Raw genomic sequence first — 22,132 nt, forward strand, 5'->3', positions numbered from 1 at the left:
TTCACTGACTCAATGGACATGAGTTTGAGTAAGCTCTGGGAGTTGGTGATGGACAGGGAAGCCTCGCGTGCTGCGGTTCATGGGGTTGCAAAGAGTCAGACACGACTGAATGACTGAACTGATAAACACATAGAGGAGTAGCAGAAATAATGTTATTAACAGCCAAAAAATAAGAGATGAACATTAAAACGTTACTTGTCAAAAAAACAAAAAACAAAAAACGTTACTTGTCGATGCTCAATAGCATTTAAAAAAATAATAAAACAAATGATGCTCTTTGTACTATTAAGTAATACTTAGTGAAGTGAAGTTGCTCAGTCGTGTCCAACTCTTTGCAACCCCGTGGACTGTAGCCCACCAGGTTCCTCCGTCCATGGGATTCTCCAGGCAAGAATACTGGATTGGGTTGCCATTTCCTTCTCCAGGGGAATCTCCCCGACCCAGGGATTGGACCCAGGTCTCCTGCATTGCAGGCAGACGCTTTAACCTCTGAGCCATCAGGGAAGCCCAAGTAATACTTAAGCTTTCTTTAAAAACTAAAATGAAAGTAGAAAAGTAAAACTACTTAAAAAAAAATTAACTTAAAAATTTTTAATTCAGTGACTTTCTCTTACCCTTAATTTAGCACTTTAGGATGGTAGGCTTGAGTAATTTAGGATCACAGACAATTTGGCCAAGAACATCAACTCAATCAAAAGCTTTTGATATATTTTAAATTTTTTTAAGCTTTTTGTCATTACTGACTTAACTGAAGTCACATGTTCCATTTACTACTGCCCTTGCCTGACGTGGAAAAGTGAACTATTTTCCATGTATATGTTGGCTCTTCCTTATGTTATCTTCTGGTGGGATCATCTCATGAGGTTATTTTTTCTTGACACTTTTAGTAATTACATTGATTTCTATTGGATATAATACTAAATTTCATTTATAATAATAAACCATATTTTTAAAGTAATAAACATCATAAGAAAGCTTTTATAGCAAAGAAAGAGAGAAAAATTAATGATCTAATTACCTACGAAGAGCTTCCATGGTCTCTGTGGGGCCATTTCTCAATAAACAATGTTTAAAAAATGCTTAAAACAAATCTGTCAAGGTTGCAAGAATAACTGAATAGAAGACAGCACCATATTAACATGTAAACACAATGGGGCCACCCACTGGAACTGAAAGCAGGAAGCCTCAGGGTATGACTGTTACCACCAAGGGTCATTTTATGCAAATTCCTTCAGTTCAATCTTTTACCAACCAACTCTAAAAATTATACCAGAACCAATTGAACCACTTGGATACAGATAAAACTGGATTACAGTTGATCCCTGACCAACACGGGTTTGAATTGCAATGGTCTATAGACATGCAGATTTTGTTCAATAGTAAATACTACAGTACTTAGTAAATACTAAGTATTAGTAAATAGTAAATACTACATAATCCACAGTTGGTTGACTCCACTGAGGTAGAAGGGATGATAAGGAGGAACAATGAAAATGTTGTTATAAATTATATGTAGATTTTTTGATTGCAGGGAGTGTAGGTGCCTCAAACCCCCAAGTTGTTCAAGGGTCAACTATACTTCATTTTACCATGTTTCAATTGGAGCAGTAAGGGAGGCCACAGAAAAAAACCATGGTTGGAGATCCCTACAATGACAGATCACATTTTGTCACATTCTTTAAAATTCTTCAATGACAGTTAAAGATATACTACAGTCTTATTACTTGGATTTCAATTAGTTAAATATGTATACTTAATTAAACACATTAATGTAGAGAATTAAGATTATGATTCAGTTATATAGTTATTAGTTTAAATATGTACAATCATCTGTCTCAAATAGAGTAATTTTGGAGTTAAACTTTCGTGGTCTAGAAACTTTAGAAAGTAAATCAATATTTTTCTTTTACAGTTTAAGCACTTAACATCCTCCAATCATTTTCTAGTGGTTCAACTTAATTTCACACTAAGTAACAGTACATAAATGATACCTGGAGTGAGTGACCACAGGAGAGGAAATTTGACCAATTTGAAATAATTATTAATATACTTAAAAATATACATAATTTAACTCATAATGTGGCACATAGATTTCTTCAAAAGTCTTACAAAATTTGCCTGCATTCTGTAAGTGTGGCAATGATAGGAGGGCCATTTTTTAATAGATTTAACAATTTTTTCTGATTTAAATTCATAAGAAAGTTTCAAAATTTCACTTTAAAATTTTACAGTAAATTACTATTCAGTCAATTCAATATTTCTAGTCAAGTATTGTATAATTAGTTATCTGAAACAAAATCAAGGTTTACAGAAGTGATTATCACTTACCAGCTGCTCTGATTTTACCCCATACAACTGGATGGTCTTTGCCACATTTTTTGACACAGCTAATGTGAGGTTTGAATCAACAGCAGCTACGTTTAGTTCACTGAAGAAAACAAAAACAGACTGTAGCAATACAGCTTATCAACAAAGACAAGTATATGAACTTAAACCCATTAAACAACAAGGTGATTCTTTTTATAGATCTCCCTGGGTGCCTCTAAGAATTGATCGGACTGTTTCATTTTCCCTCCTAAATTCAGCATTAGGAAAAAGTGCCCTGAGATGGTTTGGTTAATGACCAGTTTCTCATTAATAAAAGCATGTCATGTGTGGGTTCAGGCTGTGATTAAGAAGAGTAAATTGTGTACAGATTTTTCAAGTAGCACTCTTGTTCATACTGATAAGTGCAATTAGAGACACTGCATATCACAGACATCTGCAAGGAAATGACAGCTCTTGAATGGAAATGATGACCTTGGAAGGACATAGGCTAAAAATATAAATTACATGATATATCAAGATACTAAGTTTCTGTAGAAATTATGCCAATTCATGTTATTTTGATAGTGTAGCTTTTTTATATCAAAAGCACAACAAGGATTTAACTGGAAGTTTTAAAAATCTAGATTCCTGAAGTATTTCTCTGCCATGCTTATTTTCAATTTTTTACACTGGATTATTTGGGACACTTCAGCTGACTGCTCCAAAAAAAAGTATTTATCAAGACCATGTAAAGTATACCAGCAGTTAAAAACTGCATGAAAATGCATATACAAGTAGAAAGCAAGAAGAGTAATTACTGTCTCTGAAGTAGCATTTCTCAGACTTCCTTTATGAAGAAAACAAAAGACTTTAACATTAGTGCTTACTATGTGCATCAAAGGGGCTTCCCTGGTGGCTCAGAGGGTAAAGCATCTGCTTGCAATGCAGGAGACCTGAGTTTGATCCCTGGGTCAGGAAGATCCCTTGGAGAAGGCAATGGCAACCCACTCCAGTACTCTTGCCTGGAAAATCCCATGGACAGAGGAGCCTGGCAAACTACAGTCCATGGGGTCGCAAAGAGTCAGACACGACTGAGCGACTTCACTTTCACTTTCATGTGCATCAAAAATGCCCTTTCATTTAACAGTTAGACATAATCTCACTGTGCGACATAATTAACAGTGAGACATAATTAACCCTGGTATTCACATTCTATTGGTCAGTGGCATGAGTATGCTTTTTCAAGTCCCACCTTACAACTGATCACAGTGTGGTCAAGTTGCACAGGGGAAAGGGAGTTACTTTTTTAATATTTCCATAAACAGGTCAGAGATCAAGTTGAATTAATGACTGGTTTGATCACTACTATACTAAACAAATAATGGAGATATAATCAGGGCTTAACAATCCAGAGCCAGGATTTTGAAAGTCAAAGTAACTGTGGAGAGATTTAGGATCAAGATTCTGGGCTCTTTCAACACTGTATAAGGTTCTGCAGATTATACCTGTGGCTTTCTAGTCTTACTCTCACATGCCTCAGAATCATTATCTGATGTGTAATCTAAAAGAATTTAAACTTCTATACTCTGGTCCTATATGCCCTAACAACTATTTTCACTCATAAAATGTTCACCTATAAATGTAGAGACCTACTGTTATGACAACTTATATACTATGACAGGAACTGAGAGTCTCAACTGCAGACTGGTCGCCTGGGTGACCATAAAATGTCTAAAGACAACAGTACAACTACATTGTCTGCAAGCATTCAGGTGGCACCTCTGCTAGGATATCTTCCCTTTTAAGAGTTTTAAAAGCTGTCACATTCAACTTAGAAAGCTTAAAATAGCAAACACGAGTAGACTAATCAGGATTATAATACTTGTACACCATGAAGTACTTTCTGGATTTAAGATTAAAAAAAAAATTACTCTCCACGCTTTAGCTTCCCAATCTGTAAAATTATTTTTACATTTACTGTCCTACATAAAACCAGAAATTTGCTATGGTATAAAGAATTAGGTTGGTTTACTCTGCATCCTTGACAAGATAAAGAACAATTACAAATGACTATTTTTAGATGTATTTAAATGGTTTTATTAATTGGAATCTCAAGTACTTAGGACATGTGCACTCATTCACTGCAAAACTCTTGATTTAATTGCTGGACTAATTACTTGAACAACTAGAGATAAATTTAAAATGTACTGCCATCAGACATCACTAACAAATGTGGTGGGCATTTTATGGGATGCCATTATATAAAATACATACCTTGCTATAGTTTTAATGATACCTTCAAGCTCATCAGCAGAAGGAGGATTACGACCACCAGGAGGAAAAACCAAGTTGATAGGATCAAAGAGTCGAGATAATGATTTTGATAGATATGCAGCCTCATAGGGTTGTAGCGAGTCTTTCAAAGCCTTTTCTGGACTGTGGGAACAAAGTTTATTAAAAATGAACTTAAATTATACAAGACTAAATACTATGGTATCAGGTTGTAAATACCTTTCTTAAAAATATAGCCTCCATAAGACTCAAGAAAAAGGGATATATATATATATATATACACACACACACACACACACATATATATATATACTTATGACTGATTCACATTGTTGTAGGACAGAAACCAATACAACATTGTAAATTATCCTCCAATTAAAAATAAAAATAAATAAAAAACATCTCTATAGAAGATAACTTTATATGGAGAACAGAAAAATTTTGTTTAAAAATGTATAAATATATTTATATACATTTGATAATTAAACGCTTATTAAGAATTAAACATTCTAATTTATATATAATTCCTGGGTATAAATGTAAAATAATATGCCCCAGGACCTACTGTAGCAAGTTTGTCACTTGAAACTATAAGAGTAACACTGTAAAATCTTATTAATTCTAATGGGGCCATGTCTTCACTTAGCCTGTTTCTACACAACATACAAGAGAGGCAAGTCTGCAAAGACTGGCTCCCATCAGTTCCACCCTTTTCACACACATATGCACTCTCATAAGCTCAGCGTCTGAGAGGGAAGTATACAAATGTAGGTGTTTATCACCCTTCTGATACCAAAACTGATACTAACAAAAATGAGGACAAAATAAAAAGTGTTTGTACAAGTCCCACAAACTCACAAAAAAATCCCAACTGGAGTTCTTACTTTCATAACATTCTTCACAAACTAAAATTTAACCTACTAAACACTTCTTTCTCCCCCAGACCTCCAATGTTTTCAGTTATTTTTGTTGCTTTTTATTTAGTTGTCCAATTATTAGAACTTATATTTTACCTCTGAAAATTATGATCAAATGTCTATAACCATATAATTAACTCTGTGTCTTCTCACATCACCCCTGATTATGATCCTTCTACCTACCTTTCCATTATCTTAAAAAAAAAAACAAAAAAACAAATCCCTCTAAATTCATCCTAAATGTTCATCTTGAAAACATCTGACCTGCTCCTTTGGTATCAGAAACTTGGCTTTCTCCTTTTCCACTCTTGTTGGTCAAATGACAAGACCTAGAGGTCACAACGCTCTTGGCTCCTACATCATAATTCCATGGTTATCTCTCAACACTTTCTCATTCAATGTAAGTATTTCAGTCAACACATAGTTCCCGAGAATCCTATGTACCAGCCCTTGTTAAGTGCTATGAAGATAGAGATGAAATTTGCTTTACAGCCCAGTGAAGAAATGTGCAGGTGGAGTGATAACTATAATTTTTATAATAGATGATGAAAGAGCCCAGTAGGAACAGGGAAGAACTAGTGCCTAAATCTGTCTGAGTCAATCCTCTACTGAGGTCCACACCAGCTATTTAAACATCTTTCCTACTTCTGCTCTGATCATTTACTGCCCGTAAGAATCCTCTTCTTTCTTCCACAGAAATTTCAGCACTAAATTACAAGTATTGACATTCTTCCTCTTCTCCAGGGATTCACCCAGAAGGTCCTACAGTTTTACTTCAGAAACAAAGTTGCCAGGGCCTAGGTGGCTATCTGCCAGCAGCAGATCTGTGAGTAGCTGCACAGGAGAAGCAGGTCTATGCTCTATGTTTGACAGCCTGGCTGAGAGCAAGGCCAAGGCCTGTGGTTGCTGCAGGAAACCAACCCACTGACACAGAGATGCAACAGAAGAACAATGTGACAGGGTCCAGCCTCAGGTGGCAGCAGAAGCCTAGCCTCACCCTAGCCCTGCTTCCAAGGCGGCCTGCTTCCCCTGCTCCCTACCCTATTCCACCCTGTTAGTTTTGGAAAAACTGAAGAACTAGGCATGGTGGGTGTAGGATCCTTGGTGATTATGTCAAAACAGACAGCTTTTCTAAAACCTATCCTGTGCTTGCATGCATGCTAAATCACTTCAGTTGTGCCCAACTCTTTGCGACCCTATGGACTATAGCCCGCCAGGCTCCTCTGTCCATAGGATTCTCCAGGCAAGAATACTGGAGTGGGCTGCCACTCCCTTCTCCAGTGGATCATCCCAACCCAGGGATCAAACCTGCATCTCCTGCATTGCAGGAGGATTCTTTACTGCTGAGCCACACGGGGAAGCCCATCCTGTAATACACGTCTACTTTTTGAGTCATCATTTTGAACTGCTCCACCTCTAAGGTCTGTCTCCAAGCTTAAAGACAACTTTCCATACCTCCACTTGCCCCTACCCCATTCCCTCCTACAAGTTCTCTTTAATGTGTACAATTTGCCAAGTACTTCCTGGAAGTGAGGAATGTAGCAATGAAGTCAGCTAAAAAAATTTCCTGCCCTCTTAAAGACACAACACACAAAAGAAGAAATAAAACTTTTAAATGACTTAATTGTGGAATATGACGAAGAGTAATAAATTCTAAGAGAAGAAGGAAGCAAAGAAGCCAGAGAGCAGTTTTTATCCAACTTTAGATAGAGTGAGGCAAGGCAAGGCTTCCTGGGAAGATATGAGGAAAAAGGAGGGAGCAAGTTACACAGATTTCCAGAACAGGCACTTTCATGAGGAGAGAAGAAGTGCAAAGGCCCTGAGAGGGGACTTATACCTGGCTGAGTTTGCCAGAGTGAGAGGAGCAGAGCACTTAAGTGACAGGAGAACAGTACAAAAGGAGGTATAAGAGCAAGCAGATGGAACAAAACATGCTGGGTTTTGTACATCAATAAAAACACTACATTTTACTCAAAAGAACTTGCTCTTTGACCTGACTGTGATCAGTGCTGTGAAATCCTTTGCTGTGCTCATCCTCCATCAGCCCAGCATTTCAAGTGCTCTCACGAGCATCCTGATTTTTCTAATCTACCTTCCTTTCAAAACTGTAGGAAATATCTCATTTAGATGGTCTCTGTACCTGCTGCTAAGCTGCCCAAGCATTCCAGAGAAAAAGGAAATTATTTCTATTGAACACTGATACAAACCCCTTGATTTCAAGAGACCTGAAGCTCAAGGTATTAAAACCCTTCTTTGCAGTCCTTCATTCTCCATAGCGGACCATTTGTTTCTACACGAAGACCAAAACTACTGCAATGATCTTTAGTCAACTTGATGCCAGCTTTTCTTTTTCCTCTGTAATTTCATCTGCATCTGATTTTCTTCTTATCCCAAAGAAAGAGTAGCTTTATTCCTTTGTTGATATCAAAACCTCAGATGAATTGAACCCACCTCCTCCTTTCCTATTTTTAGAAAACTGCTTTATCGAGACTTACATTCAATTCAGCCATTTAAAGTGTAAGTTTGATGGTTTTCAGTATATTCATGGGTATGTGCCACCATCACCAAGCTCAAACCTAGAACATTTTTATCACCTTCAAAAGAAACCTCACACCCTTCAGCTTTAAAATCTTTACCCTTCTCACCCCATTCCCAGCCCTATGCAACCACCAATAGGCTTTATATAGGCTTTATAGCTCTAGAGATCTGCTGTTCTTGACTTTCATATGGATAGGATCATACAGTATATGCATTTGTATCTGGCCTTTCTCACTTAGCATGACTTTTTCAAAGTTCAGGCACACCGTAACAAGTGTTAGTACTTCATTCCTTTTATGGCTGAATAGTATTCCACTGTGTGGATATATAACATTTGTCTGCTGATGGACATTTGGCTTGTTTCTATCTTTTGGTAACTATGAATACTGCTTTAAACATTCATTAAAAATTTGTGCGTGAACATACTTTTAAAAATTCACTTTATGTGCTTTGTTTTTATTGTGATAGCATACATAACACGTGAGCGTTGTGCACAATAAGGAAGCACCACATGTTGATCTCATTTGTCTGACACTTGGCTTCAGCTAACTGGCAGCTGAGAGCAGCATGAGAAACGCTGCAGTGCTGTTCTTCCTAGGCAGAAAGCCCTCTGGTTGGGAATGGTGGGAGAGGGAGCCCTTGGTTCTTGGCTGCCACAGTTTGGAGTGGAGCTTGTGCCTTGCTGAACTGGGAAGAGGAAGGGAGAAAACAACTGTCTTGGTTCTAGTAACACAGACTCTTATGGAATTCTTTCTACCAAATTTTCATAAACTTTCTTGCATTGATGACTTTTCATTTGCTGTTTGCTTTTAAAATCATTTCCAGAGGCACTGAGTTGTTTGGGTTTTGTTGTCATAGTTTTCACCGGATTCACTGGGGATGGGTCAGCAGAGTGGGGAGTGCTGTCATCCCAGAAGTCAATCTCCTCATATTCTGCCTTTCATCAATTCTGATAATGCTCTTGTATCCACCATTCCACACTTAGGCCTTGAACCACCTTATTTTGCTATATTAAGAGGTCAATTCTCAGTCCTAAGCTTCTTCAGCTTTTCAACAGCATGTGACACAGTTAACCATTCCTCCTCTGACTTAAATGAACTCATTCCTTAAGAGTTCCACACAACTTTGAGTTTTCCTCCTATCTCACCACTTTTTTTCTGTCTCAGTCCTGCAGGCTGCCAGTCCTCCAAGAAAGTTACAAATTCTGGAGTGCATATCTTGGGCCAAAGTTCCCTTTTCTCTTTATGTATATCTTCCCTAAAGAATCTCCTCCAGACCCATGATTTTTCAAGATCTGCATAGTGATGATTCTCAAATACGCATTTCTAGCCCTGATTCACAGTCAACTACCTTTTCAAAAAGTCTATAACATCTCTATTTGTATCTTTGATTCAACAGTTTCAAAAGAAAAACCTTTGTTCAACACTACTTGATGAGATCATGGCTTCCAATCTTTGGTCTTCTTGCAACCTGTCCATACATATCCTTGATTCTTCTTCTCCTTTCAAATCCAATCTACTAGCAAGTATATCTAGAATCAATCTGACCAGTTCTCACCACCTCATCCATTCATCCTGTTTTAGGCCATTGTCATTTCTTGTCTGGATAAACAAAATAGCTTCCATTTCCCACTTCTCTTTCCCTGTGGTGATGCTTTCCCTAGTTGTCCACATAGAAGCCCTAGTGTTAATTTTGAAGTGTTTATCAGTTCATATCATTCTTCTGTTTAAAAGCAATGGTTTCTACTGTTTTGAATAAACTCCAAATCCCATATCATAGTGAATAAAGCCTTACATGATCTTACACTTTCTTCCCTCTTCGAGCCAATTTCATAGCCCCCACTCTCCCTCTTGCACTGTGTTCCAGCTTTCTGTTCCTCAACATCTCCACCGTAGTTTTCTCAGAGACTCTACATCTGCTGTTCTCTCTGCCTGCAGTCTTACTCCACATCCTCCACAGCTGATTTCTTACTGAGGTGTTGGGTCAAAGTTATCTTCTCACAGAGACCATCCCTCACCACCTTATAGAAGGCACTCTATCATGTTGTCTTTTTTTGGGGGGTGGGGGTGGGGGGTGGAGGGGGCCTGGTTATAGGACCTTAGTTCCCCAACCAGGGATTATAGCCAGGCCCCAGCAGTGAAAGCACTGAGTCATAACAACTGGACCATCAGGGAATATTCTTGTTTTATTTTCTTCATAACAAGAACAGCTCTCAAATTCAGCATGAATACTTAATGATGAAAAATGCTAACCTGGTTATTTGTGCCTTGATTATACTCAGATTCTTCCAAGATCTTGTTCATTACCTCTTGCTCTCTCCACTGGCTACTTCTATCTATAAACACTCTCAGGTTTCCCTCTATAATTAAAAAAAAAAAAAAAATCTTCCTTTGGCTCAGCTACCATGGTCAAATTTATGTTTGACTCTTTGCCTCACTCCTCAAAAGAATATGTAAAACATAATGTAATTGTTCCTTACTATTCTCATTATTTTTTGGTTTCTTAGGGTACAGGTCACAACTCCTGTTCCACATCAACTACTTTACTGAAGTTAGTCTCCAAAAGGTGACGATGATATCCCACTAGTCAAAATAAAAGTTTTTTTTCATTCTGATTTTTTTCTCTACATTGAATTTTGTCTTTCCCCTACCCCCATGAGTAACATATGCTCATTTTAAATAAAAGCAGGAATACAAAATAAAAACTCTACCTATTGGAGATAAAGCATTACTACTTTCTGCTATGTATGTTTCCAGAGCTTCTCAGTACAAGCATATGAATTTAAAAATAAAACTAAGCCAGAAATAAAATGATACTACATATTTTATACTACTTAAAAGAAAACCTTAATATACTGGACTGGCCAAAAACCATGTTCAGGTTTACTTCATGTTTAATGTGAAAGAATAACTGAAGAGAACAATGTCCCTTCTATCACTTCAGCCTACTCTTATGCACTTACTCTACCAATCAAAACTTATATAATCTGTATTTTACCAGTCAGAACTTCTTAACTACAGTGGCTACAATTCAACTGTAAGTACTCAGGAAAAAAAAAAAAAGTTGAAACAAACATTAAAAAACCACTCATAAATCTATCATTTTTCTTACAAGGTAGGTGATAAAAATCTGTTGTTACTTGAGTCAATCACATCACAATAAATGATTCAAGTGTTTAAAGGAAGTGTGCAAACCAATCAATTGATTTGATACTTACAGAGAAATATGAAAACAGTACTTCTTTTCAATTTGGGAGGAAAGCTGGCAGGTTTAAACTTATTGAGTTGGTACATTGTTTTCCAATGTGGCTTATAAATATCACTACATATACTATACTGCATGACTCATCTAAGAGACTTTCAGGTTTAATTTTGACAGTACTTAGTTTGTGCCCACCAGACTGAGAACCTATCCCAGCATAAGATTTGTTTCCACTATAGTTCCTGAACATACCAGTTCCTTTTATATCACATTATGCCAGTGGCCCATCAATAATGATGCTATATAATTACAAATGTATTATAGTATCCATTGAAAGACAGTGACTACACATGCTCATCTCTTAGCTTCTATTCACCTAACTTTGTGACATCCTTTAAGACGAATTCTCAGTAGGAATCAGGCTGCTCAACTAAGGATAAAAGTTCGACTCCTTAAGTTAAAAGTGTTGTGAAATCTTTTAAGGTAAAAAAATAAGTAATAATCATTACAAATATTCAGAAAGATTAACATTTCCCCAATTTCTAACTTGTAATAAAAATAAAGGACAAAATCCTTAACGTGCCAACAAACAGATTTGATTACACAAACATACTCATAATCTGGCTTTTTCGGTATGAATATATCTTGTGTATCATCTTCCATGTGTTGTAAGTCAGCATAGAGGTCTGCAGTTCCACTTGCATTAAAACTTCCTTGAATATTTTGGCTGTATTGTTGAAGACGCTTCCATAAGTCATTATAAAGCCGCAATAATTTTGGGTATTCTCCTTCAAATGCCTGTTTCAAAAACACAGAAGCTGCCAAGCAAAACAATAAAATGGATTAGATAAATGATAAAACAATAAAATGTAGCAAATAAAGTTTCTTTTGTATATGAAAACAGTACTACAAATAGCCTATACCACAGGACAAAACAAAAGTGTGTTTTAATAAGGCTTTTCAAAATAATGCCAGTAGCAGTAATTTTCCTCCCAGACTATTTACTGCATTTGATATATGTACCATATATTGGGTTGGCCACAAAGTTCCTTTGGTTTTTGAAACTTAATCTATAAGGAAACAAACACATTGATGAAAAAAGTTGAAGACTTTAATTTTTTCTCTCAAAAACTGATAAAATACATAGAAAATCAGGAAGCATTAAAAAAAAAAAACCGATTTACCCATGATTTACTTAAATTGACATTTACAGAATACTTCTTCCAAAACAGCAAAGTAGCCACTGTTTTCCAGTGCACATGAAATATTTACCAAAAATGACAACTGTTAATGCCATGAAATCATCTGAATAAATTTGAAAGGTTTCAAATCATACAAAGTATGAAAAACCAAAATAGTTTTAGATAAGAAGTTAGAAAGATATATTTAAACGATCCTGGGTAAAAATCCAAAAGTAGAATTGCTAGATCAGTTCTATATTTAATTTTCTGAGAAACCTCCATACTGTTCTTCATAGTGACTGCATCAGTTAATTATATTCCCACTAAGAAGGTACAAGGGTTCCCTTTTCACTACAACCTCATCAGCACTTATTATTTCTTTTCTTTTTAATACTAGTCATTCTAACAGGTGTGAGATGATATCTAACTGTGCTTTTATCTGCATTTTGCTGATGATTAGTTATGCTAAGCATCTTTTCGTGTACCATTGGCCTTCTATATGTTTTCTATAGAAAAACGTCTACTTAGATCCTGTCCATTTTGTTTTACTGGATACTTTGGTTTTTTGCTACTGAGTTGTATGAGTTCTCTATATATTTTGGATATTAACCCCTTATCAGGTATGTAATTTTCAAATATTTTTTCCCATTTAGTGGGTTGTCCTCTCATTTTGTTGATGGTTTCCTTTGCTGTATAGAGGTTTTTTGTTTGATATAGTCCCACTTGTTTATTTTTCCTTTTGTTGCCTTTACTTTTGAAGTCAAATTTAAAAAATCGTAATGAAACATAACTATATACCTGTTAGACTGGCTAAAATTACAAAAATCAAATGTTGGTGAGTACAGAAATACTAAAACTCTTATATACTGTTGGTAGAAAAGAAAAACTGATCATTTTGCAAAAAAAGTCTGGCATTTTCTTGAACTGTTAAAATACACCTACCATATGGTCAAACCATTCCTCTTCTACATGTTTATTCAACAAAAATAAAAGTATATGTCCATATAAAGATTTATATATGAACACTCAAAGCACCTTGATTTGTAATAGCCAAAAATTGGAAACAACCCAAATTGTTCATCCACAAGTGAATGCATGTACGAACTGTAGTATACTTAACAACGGGATACTATACAGAAGTACACACTACAATATGGATGATTCTAAATACAATCATGCTGCATGAAAGGCAAATAAGAATCCATAATACATGCTGTATCATTCAATCTGTACATAGTTCCAGGAAAAGTAAACTAGCTCAAAGTGACAAAAAGCTTGTCAAGAATTTGCCTGGGGAAGGAGAAAGGAGATGGCAGGGAGAGGAATTATAAAGGGGTACATGGAAACTTTTGCTGACAAGTATATTCACTGATCTTCACTGCTGTGATACTTTCATGGGTGTGCATGTATGTTGAAACTTAACAAAACTGTGCACATTAATTATGTTCAGGTTATTGTATACCAATTATACCTTAATAAAAAAACTGTTTAAAAAAATCTCAGTGAGGACTTCTTTGAAATCCCTCCTCCCCAATAAAGAAGCCATTCACCATGGCCCTGAGTGTTCCCACATATTATGGGGAACCCACATATTATGTGGGTTATGTCAACAATGAGAGGCCCTAGTTGCTCCTTATCCAGGCCATTTATCTGTAGCAAGGTTTGCATCTGTAGCAAGGTTTGCATCTGTAGCAAGGTCTGCATCTTGTAGCAAGTAGCCTTGAAAGCTGTAGTAACTTCTTCAGCACACAAAGAGCAGACTTGCTTACTGCTTACAGAAAAAGTGGCAGATTCTCCCAGCTTAAGAGAGACAAACTCTCTTAAGAGTTTTGCGTCTCCCTGTGAGACCTGGAGGTGTGGGGAGCCAAAAAACAAAAATGCCAATGCTCACGCAGCCTGGTATGCTGAGTAATAAGGTCCTTCTGCTCTGACCCAGGAGTCTCATGTCTTCTGACAATATCCAGAGCACTTTGGCAGGCTACCCTTTCTAAGTAGGGTAAATATCTCAGATCTTTCACAGTTCCTGAGCTCCTCAAAGCTAAATCATATTCATTTCATTATAGGAATCTGCTTTTTGCCTTCCCATTTACCACAATTTCCAATTTTATTTATGTAACGTATGTTTCCCGTACTTGACTATAAACTCGATGAGAACAAGGACAAGACTCATTTTCTTCAATGCATATTTGGTACTCAACACAGTGCTTGACATAGTAGAAATTAAGTAAGTATCTCTTAATGACAGAATAAATTAAGTTTTGCTTTTCATTGGGCAGTATGCTCACTTTCACAGAAATCTTTTCTATGCAGAACAATCCACTGTTCAGAGTTTCAGAAAGCCAAACTGTGACTGTATCATCTCAGTAAATGTGACTGACTCACTGATTCTAAGTTACTTAAATCAAATACATTTAAAGTTTACAAATAAATATTGTGTGGTAATTCCTGAAGTTAAATTCTACTTTACTTTCTTTTATCAGTAGGTTTAAAATGTTCACATCAATTACCTATAAACTTGATTACAATCAATTATTTATTTGATAAATGTCTGTAGAACTTAACTGCATATCTAATAATCTAACAAATCATTTATAGATAGAAAATGACAGGTTACTAATTCCCAGTTACTAAGTAATCCATTACTCAGATTATGCCTTCATACGAGCAATTGAGCAATACTGCTCAATTCTTTTTGAGCAATAACTAGTGACTCCAACATAGACACTAACATGGAGAGGAAACTCATCTTTATTTCAGTAGCTTGTTTTATGAAGATTTCTTCATAGCAATGAACACTGTAAGAAATTATTTATTAGTTTGCGTTGACTGTCTGCGCTCCCTCTTCAGAATGCAAGTATAATGAGACAGGGATACTATTTGATTTGTCTCTGTATTTCCTTTACCTAGAATAACACCAGGCATTGAATTACTGAATGAACAAACTGAAAAGAGAATGAAGAGGACCTGGGTATGGAATTAAATCTTTCCCCTAGATTCTAATAGCCTAGACTTCATTACCTCACTCCTCCTAGACCCCCTAGTTTATCCCAGAGCTGCAGCTCTCACAGATCTGGCCTTAGTCTTGAGTAGCCGTGCTTAATCTCAGCCTGTGTGTCTGACTCTGCCAGCACATCTCCCTGTGTGAAGACGCAACAACTCATCTCTCAGCCATTGACTGGAGTCCTGACCAAGAAAGGGCATCACTCCTAAAAACTCCCATCAGCCTCCAGACAACCAAATCCTGGTCAGTGTGAAATCTGGAAGGTGGACTAATCAACTCAACAAGTATTTGCTGATCATTTACTATATGACAAATGCTGTTGTAAATGGTGCATATGCACCAGTGAAAAAAAGAAGCAAAGTTCCTACCCATGAGGAGCTTATGCTCCAATGAAGGAGAAAAACAGCAAACAAATTAGTATGTAACATAATATCAAGGTTAGAGAATAGTGATGTTGTTGTTCAGTAGCCCAGTCATGTCTGACTCTTTGCAACCCCATGGACTGCAGCATGCCAGGCCTTCCAGTACTTCACCATCTCTCAAAGTTAGCCCAAGTTCATGTCCACTGCATTGGTGATGCCATCCAGCCATCTCACCCTCTGATGCCCCCTTTTCCTTCTGCCCTCAATCTTTCCCAGCATCAGGGACTTTTCCAATGAGTCGACTGTTCACATCAGATTATCAAAATACTGGCGCTTCAGCTTCAGCATCAGTCCTTCCAACAAGTATTCAGGATTGACTTCCCTTAAGATTGACTGGTTTGATCTCCTTTCTGTCCAAGGGACTCTTAGGAGTCTTCTCCAGCACCACAGTTTGAAGGCATCTATTTTTTGCCATTCTGCCTTCATGGTACAGCTTTCATAACCGTATGTGACACTGGGAAGACCACAGCCTTGACTATATGGATCTCTGTCAGCAGAGTAATGTCTCTGCTTTTCAACACACTGTCTAGGTCTGTCATCACTTTCTTGCTAAGAAGCAATAGTCTTCTGATTTCATGGCTGCAGTCACTGTCCGTGGTGATTTTGGAGCCCAAGAAAAGGAAATCTGTCACTACTTTCATCTTTTTCCCTTCTATTTGCCATGCAGTAATGGGGCCGGATGCCATGATCTTAGTTTTGTTTAATATTTAGTTTTAAGCCAGCTCTTTTACTCTCCTCCTTCACCCTCAACAAGAGGCTCTTTAGTTCCTCTTCACTTCCTGCCATTAGAGTGGTATCATCTGTGTATCTGAGGTTGTTGATGTATCTCCTGCCTATTCTAGCTTGTAACTCATCCAGCTCGGCATTCTTCATGATGCACTCACGTACAGATTAAACAAACAGGGTGACAGCAGATAGTCCTGTCATACTCCTTTCTCAATCTTGAACCAGTCAGTTGTTCCATACAGGGTTCTAACTGTTGCTTCTTGACTTACATACAGGTTTCTCAGGAGACAGGTACTGGTCTGGTATTCCCATCTCTTTAAGAACTTTCCACAGTTTGTTATGATCCACACAGTCAAAGGCTTTAGCCTTTGTAGTCGATTAAACAGAAGTAGATGTTTTTCTGGAATTCCCTTGCTTTCTCTATGATCAAGCAAATGCTGGCAATTTGATCTATGGTTCCTCTGCCTTTTCTAAACCCAACTTGGACATCTGGAAGTTCTTGGTTCACATAAATCTGATACCTAGCAGCAAGATTTTAAGCTTGACCTTACTATCACGGAGATGAGCACAATTGTCCAATGGTTAGCACATTCTTTAGTACTACCCTTCTTAGGAACTGGGATGAGGATTGACCTTTTCAAGCCCTATGACCACTGAAGGGTCTTCCAGATTTGCTGGCATATTGAATGCAACACCTTGATGGCATCATCCTTTCGGTTCTGAATAGCTCTCTTGGAATTCCATCACATCCACTAGCTTTATTAATAGCAGTGCTTCCTAAGGCCCCCTTGACTTCATACTCCAGAATGTCTGACTCTGGGTGGCTGACCACACCATCATAGTAATCTGGGGATAGGCAGTAGCATTTTATTTACTGATGACAGGGAGGGCCTCTCTGAGTGAAGTAAGGATATGACCCATTTGGATCCCTGGGGAAAGAGTGATTTGGATAGAGGAAATAGCAAATGCAAAAGATGTGAGGTAGACAACCCCAGCAGAGACTGCTGCTCTTATTTTAACAACCTGCCATGTTCTTGGCCTGAGAGAATAAGCCTCCTAGCTAAGTTAAGTCCCTCCTTTTTAAGTACATTGCTACTCATTTCTAGCTCATTCCTTTCCTAATAGGCTCAGTTCCCAAAACCTGTCTTGCACCTAAATCATCTAGTACTATGAAAGTAAAGGAGGGTTTGGTATGTCTTGGAAAGTATTTTCTGTTTCATAATTGCATTAGCTATATTTTGCTACACAATAAACTGCCACAAATGTAGCTGCTTATTTTAAAAAACATACATGTATTATCTCACAGTTTCTGTGAGTCAGACATGCTGGGTCCTCTGCTTTAGGGTCTCTCCTAAGACTCCAATCAAGCTGTCAGCCATGGCTGGAGTCTCATCAGAAGGCTTAACTCGGGGAGAAGATTCCAAGCTCATGTGGCTGGCTGTTGTCAGGATTCAGTTCCTGATGAACTGAACTGGATTGAGGGTCTCAGTTCCTAGTTTGCTGTTGGCAAGGGGTCAACCATACAAAGTGGACCACTCCAATATGACTGCTTATTTTATCAAAGCTTGTAATCCAAGAAGGCAATAGAGAGTGCTTGCTAGTAAAATGGAAATTACACTCTTATGTTACCTAATCATACAAGGGACCTCTTCTTTGCATGGTCTAGAGATTACAAACAAGTTGTACCTGTATTCAAGGGGAAAAGATTATACAAGGGTATAAATATCAGGAGGGAGGGATCAATGGGAGCCATCTTAGAATCTATCTGCCCCAATAAAATGAACGATACTTCATTCACATCAATTAAAATGATAAAAAGTCAAATGCTGAGGGCCACCCAGCAGTCTGACAAAGACCTACTTTTCAAATACTGATACATTATAGACCTGGTGGCTCAGGCAGTAAAGAAGCCGCCTGAAATGTGGGAGACCCGGGTTCGATATCTGGGTTAGGAAGATCCCCTGGAAAAGGGAATAAAAACCCACTCCATTATTCTTGCCTGAAGATTCCCATGGACAGACGATCCTGTTGGCTACAGTCCATGGGGTCGCATGGACCCCATGGTTAGTTAGTCAACTGAGCAACTAACACAGACTATATTATTCCTATTTAACAGTTTCATATAAAAAATCATTTACAGTATTGTTGAAAAATAGACCAAATACACTACAGAAATAGTTCCAGAATAAAATAATGGTAAGTCAATTGCACCCAAGGTAATGAATTTTCCCATTACTCATAAAAAGAACTTTTCCTTCTAAGTTCCAGAAATGTATGGTCCAAGTTATATATTAAAAGCAATCAATGTTTATATGACCTAAAACTAATTATAAATGTATTTTATTGAGGATTAATATGTCTTTTGATTTAATTTTAAAGTTATGATTTAATAAAACTAAAATCAGAATACAAAACAGACCTTTTTAAAGCTCAGAGAAACCCTATTTAAGATGAACAGATATTAAAATGGAAGCTTTAGATGGAAAATCTGACCAAAGCCTGAAACATTAAGCTTTGAATGAAGAAACTGAGTTTAAAAAAAGCACACACAATCTAATATCAACCACTTGCACAAACTACACTACACACACACATAATTAAGATGCAATAACTGTCTGAAAATATCCAGATATGGAGCCGAAGAGATTTTTTAGGTTTTGTTTTTTCATAATAACAGCAATACAAAGTATGGTATCCAGTACCAACTGGGTATGTATTCTATGCCATACCCTTCCCTTTTAACAGGAATACAAAGTATACACATTCTTCTCCAAACTCTTAATTAGTTAACTTTGAATCCATTTATGATATGAAGATGACCACCCTCATTATCTCACAATAAATGCTGCAACAAAAATAAAGGTCACCTTCAACTTCTTACCCTCTATTCCCCTATAAATGTTTGTCTTTAACTTTCTTCATAGGAACAAGTGTCCATTCTATACATGATCAATTATTCAACTTCCACACTTAATCTCATTCTATTTCAGCTCCTCCTCTACTACTCTCTCCTGTATTTTCAGCCTCCAATTAATTTTTTATAAAAAGACTGAACATGCTCTCATTGTATAAAAAATAAAAAATATAAATAATATGGCAAACACTTCCTCTTGACCTTCCAACAGTTAATGAGTAGCCACTGTCCTGTCACTGCTTATAATCGTACTCTACATACATCTCCTTGCCTCCTCCAGGCTGTAACCCAACTTTCAACTGCCACAATGCCACTGAAACTATTTTGGTAAAAGTCACAGTATCAAATGAACCTATCTACAGAACAGAAACAGACTCACAGACATAGATGACAGACTTGCAGGTGCCAGCGGGGAGCAGGGAAGGAGAGGGATAGACTGTGTATCTGGGGTTATCACCCCTTACCAGCTTGATGATGTTTTATCTATCATAACCCTAGCCAGTTTTCCTTGACTGCTGCCAGTTATTTTGGAGCAAACGACAACATCATATTATTTCATCCATAAATACTTCAGCATGTATCTCTGATGGTAAGACTATTTTTAAAAAGTAACCATAGTTCTCTTATCAAACTTTACAAAATTAACAATCAGTGACAGCATCTGTATGACTGACCTGTGATTTTTTTTTTAGCTTGTTTATTTAGGACCCATAAATAGTCCATATATTATAATTATCTGATATATCATGAAGCCCCATCTATAGTTCCTCTCTTTTTTATTCCTTTTAATTCTTTATTTAAGAAATTGGGTCATTTATCCTCCAGAGCTTCCCAGTCTGAATTTTTGCTTATTGCACCCTTGGATCCCTGTATTTCCTGTAAATTATCAGCTGGATCTAAAACAATACATTTCAACCTTGGCTGCACACTGAAACAACTTTGGAAGCCTAAAAAAAAGTCCTGATGCTTGGGTCTCAACTCAGAGACGTTAATGCAATTGCAGTATAGGCTCTGAGATTTTTAATATGCAACTAAGTTGAAAACCACTGCAGCAGTTAAGAGATTTGACCTGTTTCCACAGTCTATAATTTCTGGTGAGCCTACTACATATGTATCATATGAATTTATATGGCAATATGATGTGTACTCAGTTGTGTCCAACTCTTTGCGACCCCATGGACTGTGGCATGCCAGGCTCCTCTGTCCATGGGATTTTCCAGGCAAGAATACTGGAGTGGGCTGCCATTCCCTTCTCTAAGGGATCTATCCTACCCAAGGACTGAACCTGCATCTCTTGCGTCTCTTGCATTGGCAGGCAGATTCTCTACCATTAATTTGTATATTGTTTGCCTTTTTTATATTGACAGTCCATTAACAATCATTGCCCAGTTCTACTAAGAGATTTCAAGGTGAAGATAACATTCTTTGAATGTTCTTTGAATATCTGTAACATTCTTTGTACACTTATTACAAGTGATATTTTTACAAATAAAACTTCTGACATCAATTATTCAACTTCTCTAATTTATCATTTGTAGGAAGGTCATTAAAAATGTTTTTCCCCTTTATTTACCACTTTTCAAAGCAAGGAGTAGATTTCCATAGTATCCCCAAGGGTAATCAGTATTTCTTTACTTACATCATTATGAGCCCATGGATTTGATGGACTTAACCACCGTTGACTATCTTCTTATTGACGCTAAATTTATTCCTTCTCTTGTAGATATCTATTCAAATTGCTTCCTGGGTCCTACTAATTCAATCCTAACAGTCTTGGTCTTCATATCTTTCTTGCTTTCTAGTATACAGGCTTAGAAAATTATCCTGCACATTTTTTACCTCTAACCCTGAATTAGCCACTTCTTCAAAGAACTGGAATTTCTTTCAATGGGAAATCAAGTTTTAAATCCACAGCACTGGTTTTAGAGAGGTTCAGGACCAATGAAACAGTCACTATTTTCAGGTCTTTACAAGTGGACAGAGCTATGAAATGTTTGCAGATCAAATTATATATCTTTAAAGAAAAAATATCAGCTGATCTCACCCATTTTTATATCTTGTTTCACTGATGCTGAAAATCCAGATTCAGTCTAATACCAGTATACTTATTTACACCACACCATAAGGCACAAAGGCTTTGCTCATAGCTCAGTTGATAAAGAATCCACCTGCAGTGCAGGACACCCCAGTTTGATTCCTGGGTCGGGATGATCCACTGGAAAAGGGATAGGCTACCCACTCCAGTATTCTTGGACTTCCCTTGTGGCTTGGCTGGTAAAGAATCCGCCTGCAATGTTGGAGACCTGGGTTCGACCCCTGGGTTAGAAAGATCCCCTGGAGAAGGGAAAGGCTACCCACTCCAGTATTCTGGCCTGGAGAAGTCCACGAGGTCACAAAGAGTTGGACACGACTGAGTGACTTTCACACTATACAGCACAAACAGCAGTCTGAGTATAACAATAACACTACCAAGAATAACATGACTGTTTAGAAGATTTACTCTGTTTGGGGGAAGTTGTTATTATCCTATAAGTATATCCTAGTAGGGCTATAAAAACAAATTACTCTGTTTAAAAGTAAAATGGTCAAACAGATAAACAAGGACCTACTATTACTATATAGTGCAAGGAACT

The 22,132-nt window shown here is 37.2% G+C and overlaps 1 protein-coding gene across 8 annotated transcripts in view; it reads right to left on the minus strand.

Moving 5' to 3' along the window:
- COG5 (component of oligomeric golgi complex 5) overlaps window positions 1-22,132 on the minus strand; it is a 275,606-nt gene that overhangs the window by 59,086 nt on the left and 194,388 nt on the right. For 7 of the 8 annotated variants that reach the window (XM_068973076.1, XM_068973075.1, XM_068973072.1 and 4 more), the window contains 3 exons: window positions 11,869-12,073; window positions 4,582-4,743; window positions 2,329-2,428 (listed from right to left, as the gene is read on the minus strand). In XM_068973076.1, coding sequence (XP_068829177.1) covers window positions 2,329-2,428; window positions 4,582-4,743; window positions 11,869-12,073 — 467 coding nt within the window. The remainder of the gene's footprint in view (window positions 1-2,328; window positions 2,429-4,581; window positions 4,744-11,868; window positions 12,074-22,132) is intronic. The other variant, XM_068973071.1, reaches the window with a different exon arrangement.

The sequence above is a fragment of the Capricornis sumatraensis genome, chromosome 5, assembly GCF_032405125.1.
Source record: "Capricornis sumatraensis isolate serow.1 chromosome 5, serow.2, whole genome shotgun sequence".
NCBI classification, from domain to species: Eukaryota; Metazoa; Chordata; class Mammalia; order Artiodactyla; family Bovidae; genus Capricornis; species Capricornis sumatraensis.